Source organism: Perognathus longimembris, chromosome 8, assembly GCF_023159225.1.
Source record: "Perognathus longimembris pacificus isolate PPM17 chromosome 8, ASM2315922v1, whole genome shotgun sequence".
NCBI classification, from domain to species: domain Eukaryota; kingdom Metazoa; phylum Chordata; class Mammalia; order Rodentia; family Heteromyidae; genus Perognathus; species Perognathus longimembris.
In genome coordinates this window covers 46,006,037-46,020,972 of record NC_063168.1, presented here as the reverse complement: position 1 = coordinate 46,020,972, position 14,936 = coordinate 46,006,037, and the positions used below count along the sequence as shown (strand labels likewise).

Below are 14,936 nucleotides of genomic sequence, written 5' to 3'. Positions count from 1 at the left end.
ACATAATGTCTCGTTGGACATGCTCCCCTCTCCCTTCCCCTCATGCCTGCCTCCTGGGCCCATGATTAGGGCCTGGAGTCAGGGCCCCCAAGCAGGGCAGGTCTGAGGTGCTCTCTTTCCTCCCACAGGCCTTTCCCTGGAACGCCTGCCCAACTCCATTGCCTCTCGCTACCGCCTAACTGAGCGGGAGGAGGAAGTCGTCGCCTGCTTCGAGAGGGCCTCCTGGGTGGCTCAGGTGTTCCTGCAGGAGCTAGAGAAGGTGAGCCGGAGTGGCACGGCATGCAGTGGCTACTGTGTGTTGAGCAGGGGTATCTGTAGCCAGAGATGCCCCTGTGCAGTTTTGGAAATCACCTCCCTGTCCTCCTAAGACATTAACTTCATTGGTTAGAAAAACTCATTGCAATACGCTAATTCTTTCAGAAGGGACTCTCTGCCGCTAGAAAGCAGTTTTAATAAATAAAGAAATGGGCCTTGACATGTGTGAGGGGTTAGGAACTCTGGTGAACTGAACTTGTAGAACCAAGTATAATGGCCTTGTTTGCACTGTTAACCCACGCATTCCATGCAGGCACCCTAGGAGGAGGAGCTGAATGTTTTCCTACTCACTGGGCATTGGGTTTAGAGGGGTTGCAACGTTTCGCTGCCTCTTTCTTGTGGAAGGGCTGGAGCTAGGCTGGTTCTCACAGTGAGGCATCCTTCCCTGCTTTCAGGTGCTCCCAGAGCGCTTTGCCTTGGCCCCCAGGAGAGATAGGTCTTATTCTCCAAGCCTTTCAGAAACAGGCTAGAAGGCCTCTGGTAGTTCTCAGACCTCTCAGCCCCAGTTCTACCTGCCTGTAGCATGCCAAGTACCCCAGCTTTCCCTTGGTGAGGTGCTCTGGTTTCCTGAAGGGAAGACACATGACTTGGTCTAGCAGAGACCCTGCTAACTTGTATGGAGAACCTACATGAGGGTCCGGCACTCCTCTGAGGACTTCATATGCATTCTGTAATGTAACCTCCATGTCAAGTATATGAAATAGGTGCTACTACTGAGGAAAGTTGAGCTTGCAGTGGCGTTATATATCTTCCCTGGTTCATATAGTTAAAAAGCAGTGCTGGCAGGAATGCCTAGACATGTGGCTCTGATACTTAATGAAAGATTGTGCATGGAAGTCTCTAGCAGAGCAGTTCATGATTGGTGCCCTGACAGAGGAAGTGGATGTGAGCTGAGAGGTGCAGAGTCTAGGAGAACCCTGAGCGTCTGCTAGGTGGCAAATGCCAGAATTAGCCCAGTGCCTGCTTTGGTGATGGGCCTTTCCAAAGCTGTTCACTCAAGCCAAACTTTTCTCATAAAGCAGGGCCTCTCGACCTCAGCACTACTAGTAATTGAGTCATTGAATCTGGATTGTTTTTAGCTATGGGAATTCCCCTGTGTATTATATAGGCAGTTAGCAGCATTCCTGGCTTCTACAACAAGGTGCCAGCCTGTCGTAGAAGTCCCCAATTGTGACAACCAAAAGAGGACAGATACATCAGAGGATAAATCCATTCCCTCTCTTGTGGAGAGCCACTGCCCAGGAGTCCCTTGCTTGTTGGATGTCAGGAAGAAATGACTAAATACAGGATTCAAATGCCTGTTCCCTGGCCCAGGCCACTTGGAGACTTGGTTGTCTGGACCTTCACCAAGGCCATTCAGATCACTGTTAAAAAACAGTATGTTAGGAGCTCTTTACATTTGTATTTCATGTGGCTCAAAGAAGCTTTCATTAAAAGTGAGGGACACTTCCCCTGGACTTTTAGGGGAGTTGGTCATGGGCTCGCTGTGCAGCTAACGCTTACCTGGAATGTGTAATCCTCCTGCCTTTGCTTCTTGAGTGTGGGGATTATGGGTATATGTCTGGCTGCCTATGAAATGGAAATGGCAACAGTTCCTGGTGGATTTGTTCTAAAGGTCTCGTGAGCTAATGAACTGAAAGCTCTTGTGATGCTGCATACATGTGGGCTTGTGGGCTTTCAGCATTTGGGTGGGGCACAGATTTTGAATTAAAAATGAGTTAGAGGCCAAACACCAATAGCTCATGCCTGTGGTCCTAACTACTGAGGAACTATTGAGGAGGCTGAGATCTAACCAGCACAGTTGGAAGCCAGCCTGGTCAGAAAATCCATGAGACTATTACCTCCAAATAACCACCAAAAAGCCAAAAGTAGAGCTGTGGCTCAAGTGGTAGAACACAAGGACAACACACACACACACACACACACACACACACACCTAGGTTGAACACACATACACACACACACAGCTAGGTTGAGTTATCAGCCTTATACAGCATGCTTGTGGAATGGGGGTGGGACTATTGACCCACCCTCCAGGCCATTCTCCCTCTCAACTCTGGGACAATGACTCCTCTCTGTTCCCTTCCCAGACCACAAACAACAGCACTTCAAGGCACCTGAAAGGCTCTCCCCCTGTTGACTATGAACTCTCTTTCTTCCTGGAAGCCGCCCTCCAGAGTGCGTTTGTGAAGAACCTGAAGAAAGGGTAGGTGTCTGGTGGCTGAGCAGGACCTGAACATTCCTTCTGGGCTGGGTATACACTCATGCTCCCAGAGGATCGCTTGGGGGCTGGCTTGTGTCATGTCTTGTCAGTGCAGAGGGCCAAATTCTTCTAGTTGCTGCTAAAGCAATAAACCTGGATACTTGTGGGAGGAGCTGCAAAGGAGGACACGGGAGTGGCTCTTCAGAAGGGTTTATAAGAGCCAAGGAGTGGGCCAGCTGCTGGTGGCCACTGTCACTATTTCGCTTCTCTGAGCCTTGGGTTCCCCGAAACTCATAAAAGAGTGCTGATTCCTTGAGAAGGGGCAGTGAGGTGTGAGGGGAAGAATGATGACAGAAAGGCTGGCATCATTTTTGAAGTGCTACAGTAGATGAGTGAGCTGGAAGCTTGCCTGTGCATTGTGTTGGAACTCCCTGAATGCCTGCCTTGGTCCTTTGCTTCTGTAAAGAGTGGAGGTATGGCTGGTATGGGGCGCCAGGCTGAGTGGCAGTTCATTGTGTAAGTTGGATAGTGGGGGGGGGTGGGGAGGAAGGAGAATCAGAAGAGCAGGAGATAGTCATCCCAGCCAGTCAACCATTCCCCCATTCAGGTAGGGCTGGGGAGTTCCTGGCTGTCTCTATAGCAGAGATTTGGGGCCTTCTTAGCTTCTTCCTCTATCATTACAGTTCTCTGCTGACTCTGGGCTCAGGCTGGAGGATGTGAGTGGAGGAAGGAGGGACCCCCCTGTGCCTAGGGCACACTGTCTCCATGGGAAGGGAGAATGGTGGGAAGGGAATCCACCATGGTTGGTGGTTGGACCAGCCAGATAGTTTCTCCCTCAGGGTGGCACAGCCCAGCGTCAGAATTGTGTGGCTTTCTTTTTGTTGACTGCCTGGAGGTCTCCTAAGCTTGTATGTCAATTTGGGCATAATTTTTTCTTTAAATTTCACTTTATTTATTGTGTTCATTTTACCTACTTTTGAGGAGATGATTCATGCACATGTCTGTGTAGTCAGAAAAACAAACCAACAACTGTTTTCCCCTCTATATTGTTAACATAGACCACACCAGTGAACAAAAATGGATTTCCCCCACCCACCACCAGTGGTATTCTGTAGTTCCATCAAGGAGTCCTGTACTTCAGTCCCAAGTCTAACCAGCATCAGCACAGGTCCCCAGGCACAGTACCACAGTTCCACAAGACTGTCCTAGTTGCATAAAGCAGGCCCCAGGTTAACCTCAACTTCTGTCTGACTTGGCTGCAAATCAGATTCACCTTCAGCGTCTTCTAGTAGTTTTCTAGAGCAGCTCACCGACCCAAGGAAAGAATTTGCTTCTTAGGTTCTGGCTTCTCATAAAATGCTAGAGTTCAGGAAGAGCTGGGTAGAAGAGGCTCATGGGCAAGGTGTGGGGGGAAGGAACCTACTGCCTCCATGCTGTCTCTGGTTGTGCTGCCCTCCACATGGCCAGCTACTCAGAAGCTCTCCAGACCCAATGCTCCTGTGCTTTTATTGAGACTCTGTTATATACACAGGGTGGGTGAAACCATTGGCTATTAGTAACCCACTCAACCTTCAGCCCCTCTTAGCCTTTCACAGTGATTTGTTGACCGGCTGTTATAGATAATCATTACTAATACTTTGACACCTGTGATGCCTATCTTTCATGTTTGTTGTCTGTGTGTGGATACACAGATGTATTTTTTTCTTCATTATGTGACATTTAAATTTTATTATTTTTTAAAATTATCTTTAAGTAGTTGTACAAAGGGGTTTCAGTTCAGCATGACAGTTCATGAGTACAATGCCTCTTGATCATTGTCACCGGCTTCCATTGTTCTCCCCATCTCTCCCAACCTCACTCATCCCCTCAACTTACACAGTTCCATTTTCACATTTTGAATACATGGAATACTTTAAAACAACAAAATGTCCTAAAGTGCACGCTGCTAGTAGCCTGTCTTCTACCGTGCTATGGTTAGGATCCTCTTTCATGTTCATCTCCTTCATTTCTCCTCTCAGGAAGTTGCCTGCTGTGGGAGCGTGGGTGGAGGGGACCACAGCAGAGCCTGTAGCCTACAGCTGGAAAAGTCAAGCTTAGCTGGCTTCTGGCTGGAGACTCAGGAAATAAGGAAAGGTAAAGAAGGCAATTGTGACTGAGGGATTCTAAGTCACAGGATCTGTAGGAGAAGATTCACAGCCAGATAAGCTTAGGGAACAATGAGTTAAGACTCTGTGGAGCTGAGCCTGGTGGTAGGTCTCTGGGAGAAGGCAGAGGTTGTAGGGTTTCCATACTGTTTGCTCTAGTACCCTTGTGTGGGGGTGTCTTCCAGTAAGTGGCTGCTATGCTACTGGGGCCTTCAGCAGAGTGGACTAACTGAAATGCAAGGTCAGCATTTCCATCTGGAGGCACACCCGCTCAACCCAGTAGCTCTGTCCACATCAGAGCTATGTCCCTTTCCAGGATGTCACGAGCTTCTGTGCTTAAGTTCTCTCTGCTGAGAAGAGAAGGAAGTGGCATTCCTTCTTAGAATTTGGAGCATGTCTCCGTGAGACCATTCCGGAAAGGCAGAGGAGGCCGAGGTGGCAGTGGGCAGACAGGTAGCCTGGGTCATGGGGAGGTCTGTGTCCTTTGCGTTTCTTTTTCCATTCCACACTCGGTATAAGGCAGCACTGAGGGGACAGTGCCCAAGGGTCTGTCTTCTGAAAAATAAGGAAAGTGTGGAATAACCCCAGCCTAGAAGCCATGCCTCCCCGTTCTCTTTGGGCCTGGAAGAGCCGGAGGGGAGGAAGCAAGGATCTGGATTCACCCCTGGGAGCAGCTCCCTACCTCACTGCCAGTGCCTGTGTGGCTGTGACCAGGTCCTTGAGCTTTCTCAGCCTGTTTCCCTCATTCAGAAATGAGGGGAGAGGACTGTGCCTGTCTGGCAGCATCATGGGAATCAGAGCACACATGAGTATTTACAGAAGGCTCCCAAGTGCTTTGCAGCATCCAATTCAGTATTATGATCAGTTGTTTTTAATTTCTCATATGATCCATGGCTGGAAAGGCGGCCAGCACAAACTCGCACTCCATACATACATGAACTTTTGTTCTACATTTATTTTATTTTGATTATAAGACTAAATCTGAAGCCAGGGTCTCTATGCTACAAGGAAAAGTGCTGTATCACAAGAGCTATACCTGAACTCTTTTGCTTTTATTTTGCTTTTGAGACTTCTCAATGCCTTTACCCTGGGCTGGCCTTGAACTATGATCTTTCTACCTCAACCTCTTGGATACTCACCAGCATGCCCACTTTTCTTTTCTCTAGTCCAGTAAGTGTCAGTGCTCTTGTGTGGGATGAGTGTGTCAATCAAGAGGCCCAGGGAGCCAAAGTAGCTCATCCCAGGGCCCTGGCTTCCTGGGAGTTCCTATGACCATGGAGGGGTCCTGACGCTCACACACTGAGGGGCCCAGCTGCCTCCACCCACCTCCACATCTGCACTTTCCGTCCTTTTTTCAGTTGCTAAGCTTCCACTTCAGAGATGTGGCCTGGCCTACTGGTTCCTGTTTTTACTATCCAGGCAGCTGTAGCTAGTGATTGCCTTTACGCTGGCCTTGCTGTGCCTGGGATCCTGCCTGGAGCTCCTCCTCTTTAAAACCTCTATATCTTGCCAGTTGTAAGACTCTCTTCCACAGAGAGTCTGGGGAACAAGAGCTCCCCACCAGAGAGGCTTAGCAGAGAAGCTGTGGTCATTCCTCTTAAGACTATCAGCTCCTTCTGAATCCCAGTGTGAACTTGTGTTGCTGGTTGGCTGCAGCCTATCTCTATAAATAAAATTTGATAAACAGCCACACCCATTCATTCACAAACTGTCTTGCCACCATAGTTGAGTGGTGAGAGTTGAATGGCTGCATTTGAGACCTTATGGCTGACTGCTGACCCCCTACTCTGGAGACATGAGGAATCCTCTCCCATTGGGGACCCTTGTGGCCCGAAGTATAGATGGGATGTTCTACATGGGAGCCCTTTGGAATAAACTTCTTGAGACAGGGACAGTTCTAATTTCAATGTTTTCATTCATTTAATATTCCTTGTAATAATTCCTGCCACTTACTATGTGCTAAAGTTGCACCAGGCACTTCAGTGCTTTGTATGTTTAAGTCCTTCCAACAGCCCTCTAAGAGAGGTATCATAGTTAGCCTTCCTGCTTTTCAGATAGGGAATTGAGGTACAGTGATCAAAAGTGACTTGTCAGTCGGGCACCCATGGCTCACACTTATAATTTTAGCTACTCTGGAGACTGAGATCTGAGGATCATGGTTCAGAGCCAAAGTGAGCAGGAAAGTCTGTGAAACTCCTATCTCCAATTAACCACCAAAAAAAAGTGTAAGTGGAGCTGTTGCTCAAGTGGTAAAGCACTGCCTTGAGAAAAAAAAGGTGGCGGGGGGGGGGGGGGAGCCTCAGAGACAGCATTTGGGCCCTTAGTTCAAGCCCCAGGACTAGGCCACCAAAAAAAAAAAAAAAAAAGTGACTTGTCCTGGTCATAGCCAGGATTACTTGGGATCACTTCATGTTTGGAGCCAGAACCTCCACAGCAGTAGTCCCCTAAGAACCTGCTCCACTCTCTACAGTACACACAGTTTAGCGCTGCTCTTCCCAAGTATGTTTGAGCACAGTAGGTGCTGTGGCCCTGCTTCTGATGTGCAAAGTGGGGTAGGTGGCTTCACCAGTTGGGGGTGGTGGGGAGTCACATTGGGGCCTGGGTGTTGGATGCTGCTCTATGCTCCTGAGCAGGTTCCTCCTATGAGGGGCAAATGAGAGGTACTGAGAGAGAGGTCTTGAGGTTCGTTCCCCTCTGTGAAGTGTACCTCCACCTCTTCCCCACATGGCATTTCTACATGTTGAATGAGGTGAAGTGAGCATCAAAGACAGCCAGGAGGGAAGGAGAGTGGGCAGAACGGTGCCTTGTGATATTGCCTACTTCACGCCTGAGAAGCTGCAAGAGGTTGAGTCACGGCCCAAGCCAACACATTGGGATTCCAGTTACAGGTCTGTGTGGCCTTGAAACCCAATTCCTTTCCAGTATTTTGGGTGTGGAAGGACAGCATGGGGTGGAGGGGGGAGGACAGTGGATCTTGAGTATAACAAGTCAGGGCTCCTTTCGCCCCTTTGCCTGAGGGACATCAAAAAGGAGTCATCATTTTTAGAAGATCATCCTCTCCCTGCAGATGGGCACGCCTCTAACCCCCCAACAAGCCACCTGTTTCTTTCTATCCACACTCTAGGAAAGTCGAGTCATTTCAGTGCTTTTCTGTTTCTGTGACTCTGCCTCCCTAACCTTCATTCTTTTTCTTTTCCGAAAGTACAGGATTTTAGTCCTTTAAAGCCAAGATACTGGCTCCGCTTCCCCATACTCCAGCCACAGCACAGACTGAGGATTGGAAATTAATCATCATTTCTTTCCAAATAAACAGCCCAAACATTTCAAGTCTGAGTATGATGAGTAGCAAGTCCCTAAGTCACATGGCAATTACTCATCCCCCTCTGTTTCCTGTAAACCCATAGAGCCCAGAGGTGGTCTGGGAATGCAACAGGGTTGTATGTACTGTGCCTGGCTGGGCTGAAAATGTCTTCGAACATTTCCTCATAATTGTAGATAATATTTACTGAATCTTCACTGGCATGCACGGCAGAGGGCTAATGCCTGTGTGTAATCCTGTGAAGCAGGAACTGATACAGTCCCTTCTTAACTGAAGAAAAGGGAAAAATAACTTTCCCACGGTCACAGGCTAGGAGGTGGCAGAACCACCAGCCAGGTGCTTAATCTGGGTTTCTCCACCCAAGGCTCATTATGAACCCCTGGCCCAGAATACCTCCCACCCACAGCAGGGCCCTGCCAGTGATCTTTATAGTTAACATGTTACTGTCCTTTTATCAAAGATAGAGCTTCCTAGGGGAATCATCAGTTCCAATATTGTTCATATGTATTTTCTGTTGTTACTAGGAAATCAGTGTGTGTGCGTGTGTGTGTGTGTGTGTTCTATTTAGACCGGAGTTTCTTAACTTCAGATAACTTCTTCATTGTGGGTTTGTCCTAGCTACCATAGCTTTTTTCATCTCTGGCCTTCACCCATTTAAGGGGTACCAGTAGCACCCCTCATCTGAGTGCATACACTAAAAATGCTTCAGACACTGACAAATATGGGAGGGAGAAACCCCCAGTGGAGAGCTACTGTCCAAGCTTAAGGTGCCAAAAGCAGAAGTGAGACATCTTCATGGATCCCCTGGCATGCCCAATGTACCTCTGTCCATCTGGGCTCCTGGCGTCTTTGGGAAGGTGGGAGAACCCCTCACTCACCCCCGCTTACAGAAGTCTCCTAGCCTCAAGAGGAAACAGGACTAGGGTTTAGAATATGCTCAGAGAATAGCCTGGCAATTCATTTCCCAGAGTTCCACAGTGCCCACGGTGACCTGGCACTCACCCTTGATGTGGGTAGGAACTATGAGCAGAATGCATCCAGGGTGGCGGACAAAGGTTGGGGCAGGGCTCAGGATAGGGGGAGAAAAGGCAGGGAGGTAGGGGTGCTGCTTGGAATAGAGTGGACCCTGAAAGCATCTGAGATGACAGCTTACCATGATGAGCCAGGAGGGTGGAGTGGAGTTACCATGCAGCTCAGTGTCAGGAGGTAAGTAAGGGCGCAAGGGGCATCGTGGTGCCATAGCTCATTCCCATCTGGACCTGAGGTAGGCCCAGCTTCTAGGTGGATAGAGGAGCACCTACCGAGAACATTGGGAGCAAAAGGCCACAAGTAATGCCTGCCCCAGTGTGTCCTGCCTTGTCTCTTTCACTGAAGATTTGAAAACTATGGTCTTGTCTGGTGTGCAAAGTGGGTGGCACTTGCTTGACTCCCTCACCCTTACCCTTCATGCTTCTCTTATTCTGAGCTTCAGGGTAGTCTAGTTCTCATACTGAGGCCGCAGCCCAGTTATTCATTTGGTGTGTCTGAGAAACATTAACTTTTCTCAGGGGTCTTGCCCTGTTGATCCAGCAGCTATTTCTCCCAGATAACTCCTGTCTCTTGCTCTATGTCTGATAGCAGTTTCCTAATTAAGCTAGATCTGAAAGCACTGGATTGGGAGGCTGAGGAGGGTGGGGGCTGGGGAGGGGCCTTTACTTCCCTCCACTGCCACTAGAGGGCAGCCGTGGATTCCATTTAGAGCCTGGCCCCAGGTGGTTCTGTGGCTATTGGGCCAGCAGGAGGGGGGAGATTGATAACTGGACTGCCTATATGGGAAGATGGGAGAACACATCCCCCCCCCCCACACACACACACATTCACTCCAGTTTATAGAAAGCCTGGTTTTCCTGCATGAAGCAGTTCCTGGCTGAAGCAGCAGGGGCTTAGGTGGATAGGGGATGAGGAAGTGATTCAATACAATGTCAGGAAAGCTAGTTGTCCTTGTCAACCAACTTAGACCTTGCTCGTGTCTGACATCTGCTAATACCTGAAACAGGAACTGATTCTGCCCCTTGGCTCATCATGGGCAAGGGGCCATATCTCTTGGAATTGGTTTTCCTCCTCATTCTGTCAAGGGCTGGCAGAACCTATTCTCAGCCAAGAGTTGGGTGAACTTGGGCTATGTGTATTGAACAGTTGAGCACTATGTTTTAAGCTTGCTCTTTAAAAGGAATTGTTTTAATTACTAAAGAACATGTGCTCACTGTGCCCAAACCAAACAATAGAGATGAGAGTGAGTTTTCTAAGGGAGTTCCCTGGAACTGGATTAGTTTTTCAGTCCTGTGAAGGCACTCTTCCTTCATGTGTGACTCTGAAAGCATGAGTCACTTTAGAATACCCAGGCTGATGCTGTATGTGACCCTCGTGGGACTGTATTTAATCAACAATCATTTTGTCTTGTTTTCAGTAGTAACAAATGTCTTCAGGGATGAGAGAGGAGACCTACAGATGTCTGAGGATAGAGTTCAGAGATTAGAATCTGAATCCGAATTAGATTAATGATCAGAATCAGATTATTACCCAGTTGTTCCAGGTTATGCTGTGGGGCGTAGAAAGACCTTCAAGGATAATTCCAGCCCTTCTCCTAATGTACAGCCCTTATTTATTATTTATTGTTGGTGCCTAACTCTGCCTTCCTCATCTCACTGGAAAGCTTATTACCTGGACATCTTCTGTCCACTGGGCTCAGGTTTACTCTGGGGCTAGGGCCCCAGAGGAGAATTTTAGTTTTTGAAGCTGATTTGAGTCTGACAGAAGTGACCAGCTTGGTAACGATTGAACTTCACCTGGCCTTGTCTTCTGACTCATCTCTCCAGCTGTTGGGATCTGCCAACTGACTGTACTCATATGGGTCTTTGGCCAGACACCTCTCCTGCACAGTGCCAGCTCTGAAATGGGGTCTTCTGGTTAGGATCAAATGCATCCATATCTGTTTAGGTTCTGTTCTGTGATTGATGTCATGCAATTTCTCATCTTTAACTTTCAAATCAAATCAACCCCCTAAAAAAAAAAATCAAGTACCTAGACAGTCTGCTCAGAACACTTGGCTAGACCCTGAGAAAGCCAAGAGCATGTATAGTTTAACAGACTGGGTTCCTTTTTGTGAAAAGCCATGATTAAGATATTCATTCAGTCAGACTCTTAATTTACTGTGTGAGTATCTATTGACTGCCTATTATTGTGAACAAAACTAGTGATCAACATTTGGTATATAGTTGGCATTTTGCAAAGAGTTGTACAACTGAAGTGGCCAGGAAATGAAAGTATAGGTTTACATGCAGATAGGAAGACAGGTGTCTTTCTTGGTAGTGTCAGAGTTAAAGAACAGAAAAAATATAAGCCCTTGGTGCCTGCTGTAAGTCTGCTCCCTGTGGGTAAGTGATGGCCTCCAAAAGTGTATGGGGGTGTTTATTCAATGTTTGTGGTACTGAGAATCAAATCCACAGCCTTAGGCATGTGAGGCAATAGTTCTACTAGTGAGCTATTCCCTAGCCCTCTGTGATAATTTCTTGAGGGCCTTGTGCCCATGCTGGGATGATGGAGTCTGCTGACCTCATCCACATCATCAGAAACTGGATAAAGGTCTTTGAAAAATGTGCCCACTGCTCTTGGCATTGAGGGGACCAGAGGGGCTTGGCCACCCCCTTGCAAATCCTACTTGGAGGCTTCACTAAACTGAGCCATTGTCCTTGGCTCATCTCTGTGCATACCTCTGTCTCTGGCCAATCGGGCTTTACGTTAGATAGAATAAACGGCTTTCTGGCTTCTTCTCAGGCAGCTTGTTTCCAAGCCAGGGTTTGTTTGAGGCCATGTTTAGATATTGTTAAAAGTAGGCAGCTTAGCTTAGAAAGGTCAGCAGGAGAGATGAGAACAAAAAGATCTTTCAAGCTGGCTTCTCACGGGGCAGCCAGAAACAGCTCCGAAAAGCTCCAGCTCCACCAGGCACAGACAGCTTTAGGCCTGGGCTGACATGGCTCAGGTTGGTAGTCAACTGTGTTACTTGAAAAACCCCAGCTTGTTCTCAGAGGGGCACGCTGAGGCAGAGGGCGTCAGACCTCACTCCAGGACATCAGAGGCTGGGGTGCCAAGTCTTCCCACACAATCCTTGCCACTGGAACCTCTGTGTGTGTTTTTCTTATTTAAAGACATTCAATAAAAATTGGGATTTACTCAAAACATGCCCGAGGATGATTATTTGCTTTGTCAAAGTATTCCTGGGAGCTTATTTAGATGCCAAAATCTCTTATAGATTTAGAAATAGTGAAAAGACAACCTTGGAAATTTGAGGCTCTTACTAAAGTGCAATAGTAGCTCCTTGTTTGGGGTACACTAGGGGTGATGGCTCTGGGAGACAGCATTCCTTCCCTGCACGCCCCCTCCCCACCGCCCCCCAAGGAAACGCCAGTCTCCTGATCCAGAAGTGGTGCTGATACGAAGACTAAAGGCTGAGTTCACAGTGGCAAAGAGAAGATAGTCCTTGGGCAAGAGTAGTAAGAGGACATCGTCACTCTTGGCTCTAGCCTCCTGGTAGCAGCCGGGACCAGGCTGCCAAGGAGGAGGCTGGCAGGTAGCCCACAGAGTGGAAAATCACCCAAGGTCCCAGGAGTTTCAAGCCTCTTCTGAGCTACAAGGTCCTGGGCAACCCCAGGGGCTAGTTCTGTGTAAGCCTGAGGCTGTTTTTCCTCACTGCTAAGCTGAGCTCTCCTATGCATGGAGATCTTAGCACCATCCATTTCCTCTCTGTTCTGGGAACTCTGTTCTCTCTTATGATGAAGGCTGGTGCTAGGCTAAACCCTCAGCTGAGCAGGCTGGCCTTGGGTTTACCCAGTCAAACTTGAGTTACTTACTGAGCCAGAGGCCTTAGTGGGACTAAAGAGTGTTCTGCTCCTCAGGCTTGTGGGGGCCCAGGCCTGTCCTTGGGCTTGGTCTGTCTACCAGGGAGTCCTGTTCTTATGTCATCTTCCAGGGCTGGGGTTAGGGCTGGAGCTGAGAGGAGGCAGATGGACACAAAGCTGGAGGACTCCTACATGGTACTGCTGTCAGCTCCCCTAGTCATTAGTTCCATGCAAAACAATGTAAGTTAACACATGGGTAAGCTCCAGATGAGGAGAAAGGAAAATAGCAGTGAGCTGCTACCACATACCTGGGTGTGCTTGGACTTTGTGTCTGTTTTCTTCCTGACAGCTCTATGAGGAAGATGAAGAATTCAGACCATTAGGAGTTGAGCATTTAGGCCCCTTGTGTTCCTAAGGGGATAGATAGATTTAGGATCTAACTGCACCACTCAGTTTTGTTGCCAGATTGTCCCTTCTGAAGAACCTGGCTTAGCGCAGGGGAACTGATCTGGAGATTGTCTAGGCTAATGGCTCCCAAATCTGCAGACTAAAAACTACCCCAAATTCTGCGCCCCACCCCAAGTTTCTGATGGAGCATTTTGGAGGCCTCAGAATTGGCATTTCCAAGAAGTTCGTAGAATACGGATACTGCTTTTCTTGGGTAGGGGAGTGGGAGAGGGGTGGGCACACATTGGAAACCTCTGGCCTAAACCATTCTTTAGAGATACAAGGTGGTTTTAAGTAATATACTACTAAACATTTCTTCTTCTTCTTCTTCTTCTTCTTCTTCTTCTTCTTCTTCTTCTTCTTCTTCTTCTTCTTCTTCTTCCTCCTCCTCCTCCTCCTCCTCTTCCTCCTCCTCCTCCTCCTCCTCCTCCTCCTCCTCCTCCTCCTCCTCCTCCTCCTCCTTCCCTTTCTATCCCCCTCCCCCCCCCCATTTTTGCCAGTCCTGGAGCTTGAACTCAGCGCCGGGTACTGTCCCTGAGCCTGTTTGTGCTCAAGGCTAGCACTCTACCACTTGAGTCACAGTACCACTTCGGACTTTTTCTGTGTAGTTTATGGACTTTTCTGCCTGGGCTGGTTTCAAACTATGATCCTCAGATTTCAGCCTCCTGAGTAGCTAGGATTACAGGCGTGAGCCACTGGCACCTGGCTTAAACATTACTTCTTTAATGCTGCAAAACAATTAGCACATCCCACGATTTTTAATATCTTTTCTTTTATTAAGATGAGATATCTACTGAAATAAAAAGAAAGAAGATATAAATGAAAGTATTACATGAATAATACTACTAGTTATGTGAGCTAGTGGCTAAAAATAGTGCCTGGGAAACACTAAGGTGAACAAGAAGTATTCATTTTGCAGATGAGGAGACAGTGGCATATAGCGATGAGCCTGCTTTCCTGGGTCACATAGCCACAGTAGCAGCATTTAGACTTGAACCAGCTCTAAAGTGGTTCCTTGGCCTGCTCCCTACCCCTGGTTCTTCAGAACATTAGACAGGCTTGGGCAATGTCATTCTCAGCTCTAAAAACAAGCATCTACATTTATAATATTGGTGGTTTGCATATCGCTTAGCCAAAATCTTGATCTGTAAATTTGTCCTCTAGGGCTCCTAAGCCCCAAATCTGGGAAGCTTAGGGGGTGAAGAGAACCTGTTGTGGCTTCCCTGGCTGCCAGCATTAGCCTGCCCCCCTCTGAATTCTTCCTTTTTTATATTTGCTATCCTGGCAGCCTCTGCTTTTCCATTTGTGGTGTGACCAGGGAACCCTTTGAGCTGGGCCATCCTCAGACATCTGCTTCATAGCAGGGGCTGGATGATGCTGAGCTTCAGGAACATGTGAGCCATAGAGTGCTGGTGTAGTTGACCCATATGTCATTTCTCTCTAGCTTCAGAAGGGGAATTACTAGGCAGGGTGGGCAGGCATGGGGAACGGTCTGGGAGGACTTCATGGAGGAAGTGGTAACATTGAGTTTGGGATGTTGAACGAAGGACTGTTGAAGGCAGTGTAGAAGCCTGTCCCAAGACTGGACATCATCCAGACAGGACTTGCTTGAGTTGTGGTTGCTGAGGAGGGGC

At 48.1% G+C, this 14,936-nt stretch overlaps 1 protein-coding gene across 2 annotated transcripts in view; it reads left to right on the top strand.

Annotated features, from left to right (window-relative positions):
• Positions 1-14,936, top strand: part of Ttc7a (tetratricopeptide repeat domain 7A) — a 111,110-nt gene that overhangs the window by 27,360 nt on the left and 68,814 nt on the right. For both annotated transcript variants that reach the window (XM_048352979.1, XM_048352980.1), the window contains exons 4-5: positions 129-259; positions 2,406-2,521. In XM_048352979.1, the coding sequence (XP_048208936.1) occupies positions 129-259; positions 2,406-2,521 (247 nt within the window). The remainder of the gene's footprint in view (positions 1-128; positions 260-2,405; positions 2,522-14,936) is intronic.